The 23,006-nt window shown below is 40.7% G+C and overlaps 1 protein-coding gene across 3 annotated transcripts in view; it reads right to left on the bottom strand.

The window, feature by feature from the left end:
• KLHL5 (kelch like family member 5) overlaps positions 1 to 17,713 on the bottom strand; it is an 83,551-nt gene extending 65,838 nt beyond the window's left edge. For 2 of the 3 annotated variants that reach the window (XM_044912750.1, XM_021701567.1), the window contains exon 1: positions 79 to 556. In XM_044912750.1, coding sequence (XP_044768685.1) covers positions 79 to 458 — 380 coding nt within the window. In that variant the 5' untranslated portion in view covers positions 459 to 556. Of the gene's footprint in view, positions 1 to 78; positions 557 to 17,595 lie in introns of those variants that run through there. The other variant, XM_021701568.1, reaches the window with a different exon arrangement.
• Between the last annotated feature and the right edge of the window lie 5,293 nt (positions 17,714 to 23,006).

A 23,006-nucleotide genomic window follows, 5' to 3' on the forward strand; every position in this document is an offset into this window, starting at 1 on the left:
AAATACTACTACTAAATTATTAACACTATAGAGAATATACCCCCACACCCCATTTCTAACAGTAAGAAAATAATCAACCTGCATGAACTGGAATCAGATTCATTTTCTTCTTCACTAGTGCCATCATCCACTTCTGGTCTATCCAGCCAATGTGCACCGCCACAATCTTCTGCTGTAAACTCAAATGCAGGGACTTCAGAGGTGGATGCCATTGGCCAAGAAGGTGAATTCTGAAAATCCAGTTGGCTGGACCTTCGGTAACCAATTGAAGCCAAAGGCAGTTGTAGGCTACATGGATTTAAAAACTTTCTCCCACCGTTTGCTCCAGTCTGTCCTCGATTCCAAAATTCTCCCTGCTGGCTGTCAACTGTAGAGTTAGATGATGCTTGATGGCTAAACCACCTCCATCTGATTTTCAAAATCTGCTTCACATCAAACTCTTTACGAGAACCAGACATCCTCAGAGAAACCAAGTGATCGTCTAGGCAACGGGCAAAAAGCACTGCACACAGATTTGTGCATCCAACCAAGACAAGAGAAGTCTATGCCCTGCTGTACACAATAAACAGATTGAAAGGAAATAAATCACGTTCACATATATACCTACATTAACTTTTATACCAATATAGCAGATTATAAAGAACAAAGGAGAATGAATAGCGATGAAACACGGTGGAACATTCCGTTCAATCAGAGCAAACTCTCATCCACCTATCCTGAAGCAGCTAGACCACTTCCCCCCTCTCTTTTCCCATACTGACCATTAGCTCTCACAAACACTGACAGCATTCATTAAAGTCCTTTCAAATGCAGAACACCACCCTCTTTTCTTAAACCACAAATGACAGAAACAGAAAGCACTATCCCTTGCAATATCTCAGTCTCTGCTGCTTAGTGTATTAACTCTTTCATTGCTGAAACAAGGAATTTATTCCAGAACATTTTCCTTTGTACATAAAAATCACTGTAAAACGAAAATGTTTCTAGTTTTATACTAAATTCCCAAATGAGATATCACAAAATAATCGTTTTTTAAAAAGGGTGTTTTAATTAGATGAGTTATAGTGACTTTCAAGCTGTGCTCTTTAGAGGGCAGGAGGAGGGGAAGGGAGACAAAGGTGGGGCTCCAGTTTGTTATTTTCCATGTCTATCTTCTTCCTTCGGGAAAGGAATGTATTTAATTAATACAGTAAGACCTGGGGTAAGATTTCATTCGGGCAAAGATTAGGAAGACAGAGAAAGAAAAAGTCTGAAAACTACAAAGGATCAAAATATGACAGTACTTACTCTTTTTTCAAAGAAATAACTGGAAGCCAATATTGCTCTGTAGTTAGGATTGGGCTGCTTTGATTTAGTATAATTTCCGAATTTGTATGACATCGTTTAGAAGGAGGAAAGTGTGGCTCAAGAAAGCTACCAAGGAGTGGGACAGGATTATTTCTTGGGTGTACAAGTATCCTAATGGTGCCCTCTGTTGTTAGCAAAACAAAACAATGGTCTGAGCATGGTTACAGTTAAGGCAAATTGATAAAGCAAATTTAAAAAATCAATCAAAATTTAAAATACTGAGTATTTACTGTGAGCAAGACACCCTGCTAGACATTGTGGGGGACACAGTTACATAACATCTTGGTTCCTAGCTTCAAAAAGAATTAAATCGAGTTACTGAAACAAAAAGTACTTGGCAATTTAAATATAAGACACAATATAATGCTGCAATATTAATATACTGTGATCTACACATGCAGAATTTAAGTTTTCAGGGTGCTCAATATCTAATGCTATTTCACTTGAAAGACAATGCCTATTATCAACTGGCCAAAACAAGGCTCCATTGGAGGCTTATAAAAATATTGGGAGGCATAGATCTTAACTTTACACAGCTCTTCAGAAGAATAAAAATTATTCAGAGAAATAAGAACGAGAGGCATGAAAAGCCATCTATAATGTTGTGGTCAATATGGCAGAACAAACCATAAATACTCTAAGAAAGAGGAAATAGATATCGGGATGGTGTGGAGTGGTATGTGCCAATTTCATTAGGGAGAAGGTCTCTGGGAATAGTAAGTTGTATAGAAAGGATGAGGATATTTTATAAAGGAAGAAAGATATTAATAAAAGCATGAAGTGAGCATATTGACAAAGAAAGAGGGGCTAAAAATAGCAGTTTGATCAGCCAGCCAGACATACCTAATTAATTTTAAGGAGTAATAAGACATAAACCGGAATGAATATGATGAGATAAAATGCCTTAAGCATAAAGCAAAGGTGTCAAGACTCACAGGCAATATTAAGTGGACCGTTGAACAGGGCAATGTTTTAGAAAATTAATTTGGCAGTAGTATGCAGGATGCATTCAAGAGTAAAATGACACTTTCCCTGTCTGCTCACCTCTGTCACACTCCTTCATATCAACAATTCTAACTCTGCTCTATCTATCCAACTTCATTTCTATTATCCAACAAGGACACACTGCTTCATCAGGTGAGATAGAGTCTACATTATGTTGCTCCCTCTTTTATATGCTGCTTGTGTCCCAAAGTCTCTGGTTTTAAGATCTTATTCATCCTTCGAGGTTAGCATAGGCATTACTGCCCAGAGAGAGGCTCCTCCAATTCCTCTAGCCTTGTGATTCTCAACATGGGTGGAGCCTCCACTCCTGCACCCCAAAAAGGCTTCTGGAAGTCACAGGGGGTGGGGGGTGAATTTGTAGTTGTTGGATGACTAGAGAGTGCCACAGGCATTGAGTGGACAGAGGCCAGAAATGACAAACATCTTGCAGTGCATGGTACGGACCCATGCCATGGAGAGATGCCCCTGTGGTAACTCGTAAGGATCTCGTCATCGTCTTCATTCAATTTGACATAAAGGATTCTTATCTCACCAGTGTTTTGAAACTCATCTGTGTTGTTGTCTGTAGCAGCTGATAGCTGGTTTTTATGGCTATATAGTATTCCACTGTATAAATATACAACCATCAAAATACATTCTATTGCTCATTTTAGTTGTTTCTAGTTTTAGACTTTTGCCAAGTAATGCTGCTATGAACATTCTTGTCTGTGTTATAGGATGCATATGTATATGCATTCCTATTGCGTATATATATAGACAGAAGCAAAACTGCTAGATTATAAGGTATGCATATGTTCAATTTTGACTGTTATTACTAATTTATACTCCTACAACCATATGAGAACTCCAGTTACTCCACACGCAGCCAACACTGGTATTGTCAGTCTTTCATTTTAGTCATGCTGATAGATGCAGAGTGGAATCCCATTTGATTTTACTTTACATTTCTCTGGTTATTAACGTCATTGGGTAACTTTTCATGTTTACTGGGCATTTGGATATCCTCTTTGTGAAAGGGTCTTTGCTTAGTTCTCATTTTTTTTTTCCTATTATCTCTATCTTTTTGATTTGTTGGAGCCCTTTTTATTTCTAATATGAGCCCTCTATTATCAATATAGTTTTAATGTAAACCACCCTTTTTCCACTGAATTGAGGTATTACTTTTGGTATTAATTAGCATCTCATATATATAGAGAGAAATTTCGGGGTGCTACTTCTGTTCTACTATTTGTCTATTTTTATGCCAATAGTACAGTGTTTTATTTAGTCTATTAGATAAAGTTTAATGTTTGTTAAGGTTCCTACTTCCACATATACCCTTTTTAAAAAAAAGATTTTATTTATTTGGGGGAGAGAGAAGAGAGAGAAAACAAGCAGGGGGGAGGGGCAGAGGGAGAAGCAGGCTCCCCGCTGAGCAAGGAGCTCAATGAGGGACTCAATCCCAGGACCTTGGGATCCTGACCTGAGCTGAAAGCAGATGCTAAACCGACTGAGCCACCCAGGCATCCCTCCATATATATCCTTTTAAAAGAATTTTTAAAGCTAGGGAGCCTGGGTGACTCAGTCAGTTAAGCATCTGATTCTTGATTTTGGCTCAGGTCATGATCTCAGGGTCGTGGGATTGATGAGTCCTGAGTCTGCTCTGCGCTCAGCAGGGAGTCGCCTTGGGAATTTTTTCTTTCGCTCTGCCCCTCCCCACCTAAAATAAATAAATAAACCTTAAAAAAATAAAATAAAATCAATTTTAGAGCTAATTTTAGATACTTACCCTTGTATACACTTTAAAGTAATATTACCCAATCCTCTCAACAAAAAGCCCTGACCCCACTGAGATTCTAATTGGAATTGCATTAAATCTGCATATTAATTGAGATGATTGGCATTTTATGATATTAAGGCTTCACATCTAAGCATATATGTTATTTAGTTTGTTCAGATCTCATGCTCAGGAATAAGATTTTAAAATCTTTTGACTATAGGTTCTATGCTTTTCTTACTAAATTTTTTTTATCATGTTCTTTTACTTTCTTATTTTGTCACTGTAGTAAATGCAGTAATTCTTCTCTAGTTTCATTTCCTCATGGTTCTTTTTTTTTTTTTTAAGATTTTATTTATTTGACAGAGAGAGACACAGCGAGAGGGAACACAAGCAGGGGGAGCGGGAGAGGGAGAAGCAGGCTTCCCACTGAGCAGGGAGCCTGATGCGGGGCTCCATCCCAGGGCCCTGGGATCATGACCTGAGCCGAAGGCAGACACTTAACGAGTGAGCCACCCAGGTGCCCCTCACATGGTTATTTCTATTATAATGACAGTATTGAATACATTTATCTTGTACCCAGTCATTTTATCACACTTCCTCATTAGTTATATTTTTTTGAATTGGTGTTCATTTCTCATTATGTTCAGTTACAGGTACCTTTGAGACATCTAAGTGGAGGTGTCAGATAGTTGGATAAATGTTCCTGGAACTCAGATCCAAGCTCCAAAAAACTCTAAAAGAAGTCTACTGGTGGAAAAGCCACCAAAGGAGACTGGTAAGGAATAACCAATGAAGTAGAGGAAAATCCTCAGGGTCTGGTGTCAGGCAAGTCAGAGGATAAAGGTGTTTCATGGCCAAAGTCATGGCCACAACGTCCAATAGGAGGTTGGGTACCCCATGCAAAGAAAAATGTCCCCTGGAATTGTCAACAAAAAGATTCTGCCAAATCAGATAGGAGCTGTTTCAGTAAAGGGAAGGTGACAAAGCCAGACTGTGGTGGGTTTAAGAGTTAATGGAGTATGAGAGGAATAGGAGAGGACATGTATAGACAACTTGTTCAGGAAATCTGAACAGTGAGGCTGCAGAATGGGATTATAGCTGGAAGAGGTGAGGGATCAAGGCAATAGATTTGCTTACTTGCTTATTTGTTGATTTTTTAAAACATGGAACATATTAGAATGATGAGAACGATCCTGCAGAAGAGGAGATTGATGACTATAGGGAGAAGCACTGAAGCAAAAAACAGTGAAGACTTTGATAAAAGGGAAGGAATGGCACCTGAGTGCCGTGGATGGCTCAGATAGTCATAGGAGGAGGGAGGCTTCTTCTTTTGTAAGATTTATAACTTTCTAACTGCATTGATATTTTAAAAGGAAACGCATACATTAAGCAGTCTACTCAAGATGAAAATCAAATCAGCCCTCTAAAAAGAGTCATGAAATAATAAAGATCAGAGGAGAAACTAAAGAATTAAGAAATAAAATGACAGAATTAATAAAGATCCAGCTCTTAGAAAATTTGCCAGTGTATTCTCTTACCTTCTAGCAAATATAATCAAAGAAAAAACAAATTAGAACTTAGAGGATAAAATAAGTTATAATAAAATAGAATATTTAAATAAAAGAGTTAAAAAATAAAAGACTAATATGGCTACAAAGATTTTAAATGTCAAATTGAATAAGGGAAATGCTGACAAATGGAGAGAATTTAGGCAAGTGAAGTTAGAAAATAGTCTTCAAAGATAGAATTATCTCAAAATCACTTACAGCTAGATCTCTATTTAATAGTTTTGCCTAAGGTTAAGCTTGTCTAAGCACGGGTACTTTGGAGAAATACCTTCATTCTGACAAGAAAAGTTCAACAATTATCTATTGATACAGTAGCTTGTTATAGACCCCATGTTAGAAAGAGCTTTACAGAAATTATTCCCCAGCTTTAACTCAATTCTTGGGCCATACTTTATGAAAAATATGTAGTAGGCTTAAGAATTAATACTTTCATGGCATGGAATTCAGCATTTATTTTTTTAAAAGATTTTATTTATGAGAGAGAGAGCGTGGGGAGGAGCAGAGGGAGAGGGACAAGCAGACCCACACTGAGCACAGAGCCCATCGCGGATCCCAGGACCCTGAGATCATGACCTGAGCAGAAATCAAGAGTCGGTTGCTTAACTGACTGAGCTACTCAGGCGCCCCTCAGCATATATTTAAATAACAGTTTTTCTTCTGTCTCATCAACTTTTGCCAAACAATATAAAATTGTTTTGCTCAAAAATTTATCCAGCTCTGATGAGAGGTACTCCTTACGGTAATTATTTTTACAAGATCAATATATATTAAAAGTCATTATACTGTTAAATTGTTAAAAAGGTCTGCATGGACTACTCCATATAAATTAGATCCCCCCTGTTCTCTATCCCCTAACTCTTTAAGTTCTTTTCATAGCACTTATCATTGCCTGGCATACTAGATGTTTATTCCCTTATTTATTGTCTTTATCCTTAGTACAAAGTAAGCTTCAGTAGACTTTCGTTAATCACTGTAACCTTAGTACTTAGCATGGTACCTGGCAGACAATAGGTGCTCAATAAATATTTCTCTAATGAATGAATATATCTAACAATTACAAGAGCAATAATAAAAATAGACATTTTTGAAATTGTAAAATAAATATTCTACTTTAAAAAATATTAGAAAACATTTACTTCTGGGGACAAACCATTTTCAGTATTTTTTCAACTTAAGAGGACAATCACAGTATGTTACTCTACGAATTTCCTTTTTCTATTTCATTCTTTAGGCATAAAATTTTTGTCACTTTGAAATCTAATGGCTAAATAGCAGATGTCTTTTCAGACTGACCAACATTTTCTTCAAACCTATTATGAAATTATATTCTGTACCTTTTTTATTTTAATAAGTTGTCTTTACTTAAACTTGAGATACAGCTCAAACTATTTAAAATAGGAAAATTCCAATTCTGAATACATTTTTCAAAATGTAATTAAGGAGTCCACATGCAATTTCTGCTGCAAATCTGCTCAAATGTTAGTTTGTAAATTTATAAGATGACTCTGTTCAGTACTGTAACAGCAACAGTGAAATGTTATGAAGACAGACTGCAGACAAGCTCACTTCAACTTTAAAAAGTGCGACTTTTAAAAGCACAGCTTCACTCAACAATAAAAATCAAAGCTACTGAAGAACTGGGTTATATGGGTAATCGTTATTTTACAAACCTCTCTTCACATAGCATTTTTAGGACAACATTATTTGTTTTATGGAGTAATCAATTATAATGAATCTACTCTTGTAGTTTTAAATGTGTACTATAGATCGCATAAAACACTTAGGAATTAAGTTTTCCTTCAACTATGAGAAGGAGTTACAACACGTGATTTCAAAGAATCCTTTAAAGTTTGATGTTCCGGGGTACTTTTAAAACTTAGTAAAAATGGGTCTTTTATCAGAATTTGGCTTAAACATTAGAAAACTAATATAATTCCACTAACACTTAAATTCCACTAACATTTAAAAATGATGGGGGCGCCTGGGTGGCTCAGTTGGTTAAGCGACTGCCTTCGGCTCAGGTCATGATCCTGGAGTCCTGGGATCGAGTCCCGCATCGGGCTCCCTGCTCAGCAGGGAGTCTGCTTCTCCCTCTGACCCTCCCCCCTCTCATGTGCTCTCTCTCTCCTCTCATCCTCTCTCTCAAATAAATAAATAAAATCTTTAAAAAAAAAATGATGGCAGAAAACAGTTATTTACACAGGTTAGAAAAGATGTGAAAATTAAACTTTAATTTCAGGAATACATCAAATATTCTGTACCTCTCTCCAACTCCATAAAAAGCAAATGTTATAAATGTGAAGAAAAATCCTGTTTATGTAAATTCAACACATTGTTGTGTTGTATGCAAAAAGAACTTAAAGGTGAGAAAACAGGCAATAAAATCGATCAGGGCAGGGACCATTATATCCCTAACAACTCATATAGTGCATGGCATTCAAATATTTATTACATTGAAATCAAAGAATAAATGAATGACACAGACCTTGATTTGAAAGATCTTAAAATCTAACAGAAGACGTTTTGAATGAAACTATTACTGAATTATCAAGGAGGAAGTGTGTCCTTTATCTGGGAGAGGATGAGGTTCTTGAGTCAATTTAGAGGTATGCTTCAAAAAAACTGGGCATTTACTCTTGACAAATAAAATATATATCTACATATTTTAAAAAATTGGCAACAGTGAGTAATAGATTTGTGAGGGAAGAGACCATCAGTAGGGAAGCCAGTTAGAAAACTCTTCAAGGTGGGTGCCTGGGTGGCTCAGTTGGTTAAGCATCTGCCTTCGGCTCAGGTCATGATCCCGGGGTCCTGGATCCAGCCCCACTTCCTTGAGAACTACTAATAGTCTAAAACCAGTTAGCTGGCCCATGAACAGGCACTGCTTTAGACTTTGATGATCTCCAACACACACACACACACACACACACACACACACACACACACACACCCTTAAACCCACCCCCACCCAGTCTTTTACAGTTATCCAGCCTTCATCAAATTTGAGAGCAAATTTGTTAAGAACTCTTCTATATTGAGATGTCCCAGAGCAATCAACTTAATTTTCAAAGAATGACTTTTCTTTATACTCATTAATTAACATGCCTAAAATGTTTCATAATTATTAGAAGAAGCATACCTGTTAAAATCGGGTTTGTAAATAAACACAAACAACTTTTGGTGAGTACCCAGCTCATTAGGTAAGCACAGAGTTGTGCCCTACCACAGGGCATCCTATTTAGCCATGAGTATTTAGTTGGCCCTGGGGATCAGTAAGTACAATTTACAGAGAGAAAAGAATGCATTAGGTTAAAACTATGAATCAATTTAGAGGAAGCCATTTGAGGGTGCTTCTGCTGTTATTTTCCCACATTATTACTTATCAGTGGTAGCCTAAGTGATATAGCAGAAGGCTTCAGTCAGTAACTAAGCCACTCACCAGCTAGCTGTATGATTTGGGCAAATCACCTCTTAGGTCTTCAGTTTTCTTTTCAGTTAAATGGGATTAAGTAAATAGCACCTGCAAATTATAAGGATTTGAATACTAATAGCAGCTACTATTTCCTAAGTGCATAAATGTGCATGATAATACATGAAGTCTCTACATTGAATGGGTCTTTAGTTGTCTCACACACTCTGGCAAACAGGGGTCATTCCTCTCTCCCCTTACATATGAGGACACTGAAGTCAAGTGAGGTTACAGGTACCTGCTGAGTAGCAGGGTTCAATGTGAAGCCAGGACTGACTCTAAAGACCATGTATGTTCAACTGTAACACATCGCTTCTTGCGTGTAAAATATTCTCATTTGGAACTCGTAACTACCTTGTGAGAAGGTAAGAGTATGCATTTACCCCCATTGTCCGAATTGGGAAGCAGATTCAGAGTACAGTTGATTTGTACAAGATTAGATATCAAGGAGTAGTAAAGCAGACTTAAATTCTTTACCAATAAGATCTGACCAAAATAAAAGCAAGTAAGGCACTAAAAGAGAAAAACAAAAAACAAAAGACAGTCCTTAAAGAACACATCACTCCTAATATAACAAAATACTAAGTTCATCATAATTGCAATTAAATGCCAAAGTGGCCTTTATTCCTGAAGTACAAGAGCCTCCCAGATTTCTCCCCACTTGACTCCTCCCCCAATTTCTGTCACTAATTCTTATAGGGCAAAGTGCTGAGCCACATTAATATATATCAAAAGTACGTTTTCATCCCTCAACTGCTTAGTGGTACTAATATCTGGAAGTAAAGCAAGCAACATTTAAAAAATCAGTTAAATTAATATATGGACTTTTTATCCCTGAACTCATCTATAAAAGTTATCACAGTTGATACTATGAAGACCACAGCATAATTATAACAAAAGATTTACTTTCTAAAAAAGCCCTTTAACTTGGTGTGCCTGTGTGGCTCAGTCTATTAAGCGTCTGCCTTTGGCTCGGGTCATGATCCCAGGGTCTGGGATTGAGCCCCGCATTGGGCTCCCTGGTCGCAGGGAGCCTGCTTCTCCCTCTCCTCCCTGCTTGTGCTTTCTCTTGCTACCTCTCTCTCTCAAATAAATAAACATTTTTTTTTAAAAGCCCTTTAACTTGATGACAAGTAAAAAAAAAAGAAAGGAAGGAAGGAAGGAAGGAAGAAAGAAAGAAAGATAGATAGATAGATAGATAGATTTCCTTGCCACCCACTCTTAGATTTTGTGAATTTTGGTATGTATTTGCTGTGGCGCAAGGATCAAGACTGTTAATACCATAAAGATAATGGCAAACCACAAAGTCCTGCTTGATCCTTTATGGTTGGCATGTGCTGTGACACCCAACTGTCTTATGTGCCATAAAAAGTAATAATCTGGATAACCATCAGTTTGTCTTTTACTGACCTGAACCAAATCCAGTGTTTCTATCTTCTATGTAGCTTTATGGTGATGGAGGGGAATAAAGGAATCAGTCAGTACTCTCTGGATACGAATATAATCAAGCAAAATTAGCTGGGTTCTCGATACACATAATCAGCCAATCACAGATCAAGTTGATTCTGCTGCAGAACCAGTCAGATTGTATAAATTGTGTATTAGCTGGAACAGCGAAAGCGGGGTAAGTTAAGGGTAGTAAAGGGCAATGTAAACAACAGAGAAAAATGTGAACCACTGTTTCTCAGCTGCTTGCAATTAGAAACAGTTAATCAATACAAGTTAACCATTATAAAGAAATTCCCTACCTAGACCTTAAAAAAAAAAAAAGCCACCAATTCATCCTATAATTCGACTCCAGCAAAAAGTAAAATGAGTTATGTCAGTGAGTCAAATGGCAATCAGTGGAGACCAGTGGAGGCTAGAATTATTTCTTAGTGTTAATTCAATGTTGTTAGGAGGCAGGTCAGAGAAGTCCTCCCCAACTCCCCATCCCCAGGGTGGAAGGGGGAACGTGACAAATTTAGGACAAATTGGTCAGGCCCCTCCAAAGCACCATGCCAAATCTGTCCAGCAATTCTAAACTCCTGTGAAGCAGGAGAATTGGGTATTCCTTCTTTCTGCTTATCAGAGAAGTATCTCCCCAAACAGAGGCAAATATTAAGTAAAAGTGAACCAACCAGCCTCAGTCTAAATCTCCTCTCATCCACTCTCCGCATTATAGACAAAGTAACCTCCCAAAGTCCAATTCATGACCATATTACTTTTACTTAAAACTTTTTGTTTTCAATCACCTAGAAGCTCAATAAAAGCCAAGATCTTTAGTATGGAAACCAGTGTTTCTAATAATCTAGGCATTCTTGCTATCTTTCCAGCCTTACTTTGCTCTCAACCTCTCTTCCTATGTCACACTTTCCTCTCATAGAGAGTTAAAACACACTACATCAAAGGAAGCAAAATGAATATTATTGAATACTTCCCAAATGAAAAGGGCTATGGAAGACACTACAGATAATACAAGTGTGAGTGGAGTTAAATCTCTTTCCCTTCTGCATTTAACCTTCAGTTAACTCTCTTAGCCCTGTTCCCTGGCGATCTGATAAAAGTAGGTATGCCAACTATGTTACTAGGCAACATTGCTTATAGTAAAAATGATTAGTAAATTCGCAGCTGGACTCAGAGGAACTATAAATAAACTCTAAATATCTCATAGGAAGCCATAGCTTTGACTTCCCTGAGTGTGATGGCTCTCGTAATTGTCATATCCCTTATGGGGTCCCTGGAAGCTAAGTCTATGGAGTTGTATGGCATATTGTCTCTTGTGAGACACGAGATTTTTTAAACCAAGACAGCTCCTGCATCCATCTTGTGTGAGCTTTCTCTCCTTCAGCTGAGCTTTCACTTGGAGCAAGGACTCCCAGATGGCTACAGGAACTGCTTACATGGACTGCTGTGAGGATCACAACCACTGATGAGGAACATTTGATGCTGCCTTGTTGGCAAGCTGTGGTTCCTGCCTGATAGCCTTCTAAGTAAACAAGCCTATCGTAGTTTTCTGTTTAGTTGAACCTAGAAAGACCCGTCCATTTGCATAGCAAGAAGAGTAAAAGAACGCCTTAGAATGACGTTCCAGGTGTTCTATAATTTGTACCCAAACTCCTCCCTGTCTGCTCTTTTAGATTAATATATATCCTTGACAAATCAAATACACAGCTTTTACTCACCTCTCTCTGTTGTTATTCCTTTTCTGGGGAGCCCGTCTTCCAGGTAACATATACTACCTCCCTTTAGTCCATTCCTTCAGCCATCTGCTGAGATGAAGCTATGGGTATTTGCAACCAGAGAGAAAGGAGATATTGGCTAGGTAAAGGATGCAAGGAAATTTCCTAAGAGAAGCTAAGTGTACACACTTGCAGAAAAAGAATGGAAATTTACTGAGAATAAAAAAATAGGTTGAAGTTGGAGGAGAGATGTGGCAATAGCATGTTAAAGTGTAAAATGTTTAGACAGAGTGTCTAGACCAATTGTAGAAAAGAGCAGAGCAAGGCAGTATATCGAATGCTCCCCCTTTTCCGCATTAGCCGTGGGGAGAAGCCAGGGAGCCCTGCGCATCAGCATCAAAAGCAGGTGACTTGTAAGAGTTAGACAATTCAGTAATCTGTGCCTTGGGGGAGGGAGGAGGGATGGAGGAAAGGATTACAAAGGGGATGGCATTTACCAGTGGTTCAGGTAAGGGACAGTGTTGCTACAAGTGCTCCAACTCTACCTTCTTACCCCATTACCCTAACCAGCGTGCCCCAATAATATGTGCAAGCTGATGTTAACTGTGTCGTAGAACTTTCAATGGCATCACAGCTTTTTTTAATCCCAAACTATTAGAACTGCCTCCTTCTCTATTACAAAGTTGCCGAATACCCTACCTTGTTATACTTTAGGGGCAACTCCATTATTTCCAAACTCTGACTGTGGTTAACTGAAGAACTAACCAAGATGTGGCACTGGACTTGCTAAAGGCTCTATAGGTTTCCTTTAAGTGTGTGAATTCTTAGGTTAAAACGCCCATTTAAAAGCAAAATATAGAGAATCAGTCAACAGAGAAAAAGAGGAATGAAGTGTCTCCCAGAGAGACACTAGCAAGATATCATAGAGATGTGAAGGAAAGCAGTTCCAGCTCCTTTTTTTTTTTTTTTTAAGATTTTATTTATTTATTTGAGAGAGAGAAAAAGTGAGAGACAGCACAGGGGGAGGCAGAGGGGAAAGGGAGACCCAGGACCCTGGGATCATGACCTGAGCTGAAGGCAGACGCTTAACCGACTGAGCTACCCAGGTACCTCTCTGGCTCCTAATTTTCTGTTATTGATGTCAGTTGCCTCTGAGACTGAGCTGTATTCCCTGCTCTTGGACTCTGTGACATAAAGCTATATCCTTCTTCTAACAACACACTCTTTTTGCTTAAGCTAGTTTGTCACCAAAAAAATCCCTAACCCAAAAACAGTGGTTGGAGCAAAGTGTATACATGATCAGGTTCTATCATAGTGAAAGATTCTGTTAATGTTGTTTTAAAGAGGAGAACTCAATTATAGCTATTTTATTTGGGGTTGTAAACTTCCCATTCATCTTTTTATTCTCACAGGATCTAACATAGTGCCTTATACACACCACATTTAACACATTTAAATGTTTATAGAATGAAAAAAACAAATGTTTATTGAATGAACATATAATTAGAAAAGAATGAAATCCACTTGGTCAAAATAGTATGTCTAATTATGGAGTCTTCAAAAGCATTTCATTTCCAATTAATAAAAAATACTCTTTGCAATTCTCATTAGCATAATTCTATGATTAAACAGACATACATACACCAAAAAATGCTGCATTCTGTGCTCTAAATACTAAAAGCATAATTTGGATTTCATTTATTCAGATATTTTGTTAATTCATGAGACTATAAAGCCTGCTTAGTGCAGTTCTTCTCCTTTTGGGCACATGACAGAATTGCATCTCTCAACTTCCTTGAAGTTGGGTGTAGCCATATGATTTCTTTGGCCATTAAAATGTTAGCGGAAGTTACACGTGTCACTTCCAAGTAGAAGCCTTTAAGAGCCAAGGTGCAATTCATCACCTCCTTCCCCCCCCACCCCCGCCCTAACAATTGTGGAAGCCAATGTGTTGAGATGGAGCCTCCGATAAACTGGTGCTCCAAACGACTACCTGGAACAGAATTCTCCTGTTGACCCTACTTGGACATGGTCCTGTGACTAAGATACAACCCTTTTTCTAAACCACTGAGATGTGAGGGTCTTTTGTTACAACAGCATAATTTACCCTACCTGACATATTCAACAAGCACTTCTCTCATATATGGAGTGAAAACAACGAACAGCTCTGGCCTTCAATTTGTCTTCAGAATAGTAACATTTTGTATAGCACTGCATTATTTATATAAGAATACTTTCTTATAGAAGTGTACCTCATCATTCCAGACTCTCAAAACCCAAACACAGGAACTAAATGGAGTCAGATCCATTTTTGGACCAATCCCTCATTCTCTCAACTCCCCACTACCTGCTATCTGAAACTCAGGGACCAAATACATTTGGATGAGGTGCTATTCCTTGCCTTTCAAACTCTTGCCATCTGAACTCAGGAGTGAAAAAAAATTTAGACAGTAAAGGATTCTTGATCCATTATTTTATTTGTTCCCATAAAGCTGTTTTGCTACTACAATACCTCTTAGCCCCTCAACATCCATTGAATGAACTGTGTGCTGTTATCATTCTAATTTTACAAACAAGGAAAAAGATTCAGGGAGGTTCATAAATTTACTGGGAACAACCTTACATGTTAGTAGCACAATCCCAGATGTACCATGCTTTCTAAGGTCTCTTACAGCTACAGAATTCCAGGATTTGATACTAAATTAATAGTATCAATAATGTTGTGATTTAAAAAAACCTATGTTAATCACATATTTACATTCAAGAATAATTAAAGTCATTATTGAAGCAATTCTACTTGCCTGAACATAGTCTAATTCAGGACCCTGAGTGCCCTGAAGCACAGAACAGGAAGAAATCCTAGAGATCACTTGGTCAAATAGGCAACTTGCAGAACAATAAGGAATTAAGAATTTAGGGGAAAGGTAGCCTTTTCCTTTGACATACAGTCTATTTAAAATTCTGACTTTTAGGGCGCCTGGGTGGCTCAGTTGGTTAAGCGACTGCCTTCGGCTCAGGTCATGATCCTGGAGTCCCTGGATCGAGTCCCGCATCGGGCTCCCTGCTCGGCAGGGAGTCTGCTTCTCCCTCTCCCACTCCCCCTGCTTGTGTTCCCTCTCTCGCTGTGTCTTTCTCTGTCAAATAAATAAATAAAATCTTTAAAAAAAAAAAAAAAAAAAAAAATTCTGACTTTTAGATTCTCTTCACTTTGGTTCTTACCAAATTGGCTAACCTCAAACTCTTTGCTCTCCCAATTTTTTATCAAACTTCGTGAAGGACTGCTTGTCCATCCATTTCTATAGGTTCAGCGGTTCTCAATGGTCAAATAAATTTGTAAAAGGTCACCAAATAACCTCCTTTAAAAGAGTCATCTTTCACATCAGCCAAGAAATTGAGTAAAAAACTATTAAAATTTGTCTAACCCAGCTATTTCAAAGTTATATGAGTTCAGATTCTTATTTCAAGAAATAAACTATTGATTACTCATTTCTTAGAACACAGTTTGGGAAATACTCTTCTAGGTAATTCTAAATGTTATGAATAGATCAAGTTAAGCCTTCAGAAAACTTATCTTTAGAGTTTTATTACTGCCCTACGTTGAAGAACACTGTCTAAAATTCATTATTTTCTGTAGGGATTTTTTTTTAAAGATTTTATTTATTTATTTGATACAGAGAGAGCTCAAGAGAGGGAGCACAAGCAGGGGGAGTAGGAGAGAGAGAAGCAGGCTTCCCGCTGAGCAGGGACCCTGGGATCATGACCTGAGGTGAAGGCAGACACTTAACTGACTGAGCCATCCAGGCGCCCCTGTAGGGATTTTTTTAAAGATGTTGCCAACTTCATCATTCAATCTAATCTCCCCTTTTATTAGTGCCCATGAGAGAATGCTCTTCTCAGGCCTCATCACCAGAAAATGCCCTCCTTAGGCAGAACTGGTTTTTATCTTATAAGGAGAAACACACTGAAACTTACTTTATCGCCCCCCCCCCTTTTTTTTTCTGGCTGCTGTGAAGCCCAGAGCCAAAACTGTGACTCATTTTTAGTACAGGATCTTATACTATGTATGCACTTGTTGTTATCTTTTCCCTTGACTTTGTTTCCTTTTTTCCCCGGCTCTGCCTCAATTTTCTCATTTAGTTTTGTTTTATCCTTTGTACTATATGGACACAAACTGGCTTCAAATCATTTTTGGAACTCTATGTTATATACATTAAGTCCCATCTTCTTACTAGTTTCATATTGATTTTTCCCTACCTGCCCCATTACCCAAAAATATCACTGTATTCACCTTAGTGTAAAAGTATTCATAGTTATGACACCAACAGAACATACACATTCACAATACAGTCAAATACGCAAATGCTTAAAACCAGAAAAAAAGTCATTATTGTTCTTTTAGCGGTCTGATAACCAAAACGACTTATTAAACTGTGTTCTCAATGGAAGAATTACCATTTATTGGGTACCAGTAACTGCCAGGCACTTAATATACACCAGTTTCACTTTTTAAAGAATGAAGCGAGGGCATTTGCATATGCACTATCTCTGAAAGGATCAATTAGAAACTGGTAATATTGAAAAAAAGAAACTGGTAATATTGGTCGGCTGGGCGGGGAGAAACTTTGTATATCCCTTTTGTACCTTTTGAATTTTGTGAAAGTATCAACTATTCCAAAATATTTGTAAAAATCAAATGGGATAGTAAAGATGGCAGTAATGCTTTACTCTGCTATCACAAACTTTTTTCATCAGCTTTGGATCCCTGAGTATGCACTGAAATGCCCACAGGAGTTTCAAGCAGGCACGCCAGTTTTTAGTGATATGAAGTCCCTTTCTGATTCTCCACTCTTCGGGATGAGGCAATTACTTAACATAAAAACTGAGATTGTGATAGCCTGAGGACAACAATGAAAAAAAAATCCGAAATAGTTTCCAGTTGGTTTTATTAGTGAAAGAGTGCGGGGAGGAAGCAACGCAGTCCACGCCTCAGCCGGCCGGCCGCACACCGCGTGCACAACTTTGCCCAAGTCGGAGTGCGCGGCCCACACGCCGCTCCGGGCCCCCGGTGCGCGGCCGGGAGGCCGGACCGGGGTTCGAGGCCCGGCCGCGGCTGGGGCAGGTCCCCGCCCGACCCACCCCTCGGCTCGGAAGTGCCCCGGAGGGCCCCGCGGGACCCCGGCCGCCGAGGCCCCGCGGGAGGGTCGTGTGGGGGCGGGGAGCGGGCCTCGTCGCGCGGCCGGCCCGCCGCGGCCCCCTCCCCGACGCCGAGCAGGAAGGCGCACTTACCGCGTCGGGCTCCGGAGGCCGCCGGGGGTCAAGGCGGGGCGGGGCGGCCAGGCGTGAGGCGGGGGGCAGGGGCCAGCGGGCCGGGGATAGGGATGCTCGGCCCCACGGGCGCCCCCAACCCCTCCCCGGCAGCCTCACCCTGGACGCCGGCCGGCCCGGAGCCGGCCACTCCCCCTCCGTCAGGATGCACCAGGCCGAGGGGGTACGAACTCGTCGGGCAGCCCTGGAGGGGGCGGGCGAGCTGGCGGGGGTCGGGCCGGCTTGCCCGTCAGTCCCGGTGCGGCCCGAGCGGCTGCCCGCCCCGCCCCCTCCCGCCAGGCCCCCTCCCGCCAGGCCCCGCCCTCTCCGCGCGGGGCCGCGTGCCCCGGGAGACCGCCGCCGCCGCGCAGCAGCCGCCGGGTTGCCGCTTTCTCTCCCCCCGACAGCGCGGCGCGCGCGGACGGCCTGGGCCCGGGAGGGAGTAGGTCGGGGGAGATGGAAGGAGAGGGAGGGGAGGGGAGGGGAGGGGAGGGAAGGGGATGGGAGGGAACGGCGAGGCGCGGACTGCGGCTGGGGGAGCTCCTGGGGGAGGGGAGCTCCTTGGGAGAGGGGGTGGTGGACGCCAGGCTGGGCGGGGCTGTGGGGCAGGGGCGGGGCGCGGCGGACCTGACAAAAATTCCGGTTGTTCCCGCCCCCTGAAGCTGGGATGAGGGGAATTCCTGGGGCTGGAAGTTTAGGAAGAGGCCCCTCTTCAGGGCAGGAAGAGAGCGGGCCTGTGGATTTGATTCCTTAGAGAACTGGACTGTAGTGTCCTAGGGCTTTGAGGGAACTCAGCAAGAGTTGCCTCTCTTCTCCATCCCCTACAACCCTTCCCCTTCGACAGTCTGATAATTATTGTGTACCAGGTAGTGGGTTTGTGCCACAGCAATTGTGATCCTCAGCTCTGACCATAATCCTTGTTTTCCAATGGCGGGATAATAGGAACGTAACAGAAGTAGGTCCTTTATTCATTCCTATAGCCAACGTACATTAAGCAACAACTGTATGCTAGGTGCTGAGAATAACGAGAACTAATTTATTCAGAGCCTATATGCCAAACACAAATTTTAAGGGCTTTACATATGTTAGCTCATAATCAGTCTTGGGCGAAACAGCTAAGGTCTCTGCCCAGCTTCCCCCCATGGAGCTCATGGTGGAAAAAGGAGGGAAAGAGTTTCCTTAGTTTGTCTCAGTGATACGTAAAAAAAATGTTCACCTGCTTTTGGTTCTCAAAGTAACTCATATGTTCATTATTTGCAGATTCCATGTTTGCTACTTTGAGCTAGCCGTGTGATGTCCTTGAGGATGAAATGTGGTCATTCTCCCCCACAAAATGACATTTGCTTAGGAGATCTTCAGTATGTCTCCACAATAAAAACCCAGTGCTAGCAAGTGGTCCAGAAAACTGATGGATCAAATCATTAACAGAACCACTTAGGCCAATTACCGTAGCTGCCTGCGATGGCTGGGAGATCTCTTTAGGGATCTATTTTGTACCCTCCCACTTGAGGAAGTGGTTAAGAAAAAGCAACATAATATACAACAATGAAGCATTGACATGGACTGCTAGCTCAAAGGGAAGCGGATGGGCCTACTTACAACTATTAAAATCAGGAAAGACACATCACAGAATCTAGCAATCACAAAGCACAGGATATATTTTTTTATCAGAGCCATGTCGTTGTGACTTCCACCCCACCCAACCCCATCCCCTTTGCAACCACACCTACACGCACAAACAAAAATTACTTCGGTGGCATTGTTTTTAAGTACAGAAGACAGTTGTGTAAACCCTTGGCCTGAATTTTTGGGATTTGGTACTATTTTTCAGCCCTTACTTGATTTTTTTCAGTGTTAACATTTGTGCACAGTGCCAGCAAATGACATTCTTCTCATAGTTATTTTGTCCCCCCTCTCATTTGTTGTTTTGGAATTTTAATTCAGCCTTTCTCTTTTGGGTTTATGGTGAGAAAGATTAGAAAAACATTGCAATCAAATCAGATTACCGTTGCAGTAAAAAAAATGAATCCTAATTTAAGACAGGAATTCCTATAAACCCTTTCCTTTTTTTTCATGTGAAATATATTGTTTGTTTGTCTCAAAATCTGTTCTCTTTGATTTACTCATCTGTATTTTCAGCTTATTTGCTCTACCACCCCAATAAACACAAATTAAAGAAAACATTCCTCATGATCTGGCACCCTGCTGCTGGCCTCAGCACCCACCTTGCTTCTGATCAGGCTGTTCCCCACACTGGACTCCTGCCAACATACCAAGCACTTACCAGTGAAGCCTTTGCTTGTCCCTCTGTCTGGAGGGCTTTCAGCTAACCACATGCTGCCTCCCTTTTCCTTCATGTCACCTTTCCTGACTATCCTATGTCAACCTGCAAACCATGCCTCCCCCCACTCTCTAGCTACTCATTTCTCAGCACATAGCACCACCTGACATATATATCTGTCTCTATTCCCACTAGAATGTGAACTCCATGAGAACAGAATCTTGGGGTGCCTGGGTGGCTCAGTCGCTGGGGGTCTGCCTTCAGCTCGGGTCATGATCCGGGGGTCCTGGGATGGAGCCCCACACTGGGCTCCCTGCTCAGCGGGAAGCCTGCTTCTCCCTCTCCCACTCCCCCTGCTGGGGTTCCCTCTCTCTCTCTCTCTGTCAAATAAATAACTAAAATCTTTAAAAAGAAAAAAAAAAGGAAAAAAGAACAGAATCTTGTCTGTTTGGTTGAATGGTACATCTCTAGTGTCTATTACTTATCAAGTCTGTCACATAGTAGATACGCAACAAATATTTATGAATGAATGAATGGCTTCACATAGGAAAGATAGTGTGCATTCCTTTTTGTAATGGCCAAAGGGTTTTCATGAAATTCACCTTATAACTGAGTCATAGGACAGAGATGTATTAAAAAGGTCGAAAATAAAGCCATTTCACCCTACTTAAAATTAGTATTTGAAATAGCTGTTTTTTAATCTCCTATTCTGGCAATATACCAAGGAACAGAATTTGAAAAAGCATTCACAGCTAAGAATTCATGTTGAGATTTTACAAGTTGGCCCATAAATGGATCCATGGAATCAGAGGGTAATGATGGATCAGTAAAACCTGTCAAAGGCTTAATATTTTTCCCTGAGATGAAACAATATAGCAGTGATCAGAAGTGGAATAATTGAACCTAAATTTGATTACTGATAATTTGATAGATGGTATTAATGCTCCTTTGTCAATACTCTAATAATTTTAATTGACAATCATGTTGGTGAAGTTAACAATGTTTTAATCTGGTTAAAGTGCGGTTCTGAAAGATAGCAAACAGAACTTAATCGTATTGTGTAGACACCTTTAACAAAGAAATAGTGTGACTTCTGCCCTGATTACCAGTTTGTGTGAGTGTGGAAGGGGGATTAGAGGCTTAAATATCATTAAATATAGTGTCTATGTTCAAAATCTGGATCCCAGGGATGGGATGTCTTTTAGAGGATTTAGGATTTCTTTTAAAAGTACTGCTGCTGTCCATGTTTTGGCATGAAACAGCCTCCTATTAAAATATGGAGCTTTAATAGTCAGGAGCAGATCATACCCCTGGAAGAAGAACTTCCATGTTGACAGAGGCAGGTGGCCAAGTAAACCCAACTCAAACTTTGTCCCCTTGAAGGTCACCTCAGGTTTTCACTCTGGTTTCTCTTGGTTCCCCAGGGTAATTCATTCCCCTTTTCACATAGATTATGCAAAAAAGTGGGGGGTGGGGAGAGAAAGACAGAAAAAGGAAAAAAAAAAAAAAAAGCTTCCTGGACTTCCTTTACCCGGGGCCAAGCCAGTCTAGAATTTTCACCATGAGCTTTACTGGAATCTAAAGGAGAAGGAAAATGAAATTGTTATGGAAAATGTAAGCAACATACATAATTCCATTCATTTAAGTGGCTCTTTTGCAGTTTCCATTCTTCTAGGAACAAATATCTGTCCTCAAAGGGCAGGTATAAATTTGCAGGCATTCTCCTTAGTTTCCTCCCATCTTGGCTCCCTTTCTTTCTCCACATGTTAGGTCCCTTTTCTGTCTTTCCCGTGGGAGCCATCAAGCCTGTCCCAATCACAGCCAAGGCTAAAAGCCTCACTTGTACTGTTCAATTCCTACCTGTGGTTCACAGGGATACAGCATGGTCCCGGTCCAATCACAAGGCTTGGGGGCTGCCACTGTATATGAGCTCCTTCCTCAGGTGGGAAGGGTCCTGCCAGCCCACTGTCAGGCCACGCCCATCATTCCCCGGAACAGCCCTGGTGCCGGGGACAAGGGGAAGGAATGTGCATTCTCTCACGCACATTTCCATCCACCCATACGTAAGTAGCCCTCCTACAATCAATCAGGCCACATTGTCCGACGGAAAAAAAAAGTTTTTGTAAAACAACTTTAAGCACTTCCCGTCAGTCCCCTCAACCTTTGTACAAATCACAAACCCGATTCTGTTCATTTGCCAGGACCCCGCTTAACACACTTCAGTGACTCTTCATCGTCTTCAAGGTAAAAGTCAAACATCTTAGCATGGTTATAAGATCCTTTATAATCTAACTCTTCTCTATCTCCTCAGGCCTGTGCCCATTGCAGTGTCCAGTGTGTGTTATTTCTCCCACAATTATATCTTTAAATATGTTTCCTCCATCTGGACTGCCCTGCCTTTCCAATCCCTGCTTGTTTAGGTCCTTCAAGACTCAACTTAAGGATCACCTCCTCTGGCAGTCTTTATCCTGATCTCTCCAGGCTGAGTGCGTTCCTCCTCTGTATTCACATAAGACTGCAGGGGAGGAAAAATAATTTTCCCTCTACCCTTCTAAGGTTCTTGGCTGAGACACTCCCTGTAATAAAAGATTAATAATATGTATACCTCCTGTATACATGGGAAATACTCAGGAAAACTGAGTAACTCCCCCACATAGCCCAAGCCACTACCTTAAATTCCATCTCCAGCTGAAGACAAGAGATGTTAGGGCCGCATGGGGGGGGCAGTTATGGGAGATTACCAGGCAAAGCACAGTCAACAAAGGTATGGTTGTTTTGCAGGTCTAAGTCAGTTGACTTATCCAGATATAAGGGTCTCTACAGATTTGGCCATCCACGATTCCAGGTACAGAGGAAACACCCTCAAAAATGGAGATTAAGTATCCGACTCTTGGTTTCAGCTCAGGTCCTAATCTCAGGCCCTGATCTCAGGCTCCTGAGATGGAGCCCTGTATCGGGCTCCACCACTGAGCACAGAGTCTGCTTAAGACTTTCTCCCTCCTTCTCTGTTCTCCCCTCTGTGTGCTCTCTCTCTCTCTCTTTAAAATAAGAAAGAAAGAAAGAAAGAAAGAAAGAAAGAAAGAAAGAAAGAAAGAAAGAAAGAAAGAAAGAA

Source organism: Neomonachus schauinslandi, chromosome 2 (genome assembly GCF_002201575.2).
Source record: "Neomonachus schauinslandi chromosome 2, ASM220157v2, whole genome shotgun sequence".
Lineage (NCBI taxonomy): Eukaryota > Metazoa > Chordata > Mammalia > Carnivora > Phocidae > Neomonachus > Neomonachus schauinslandi.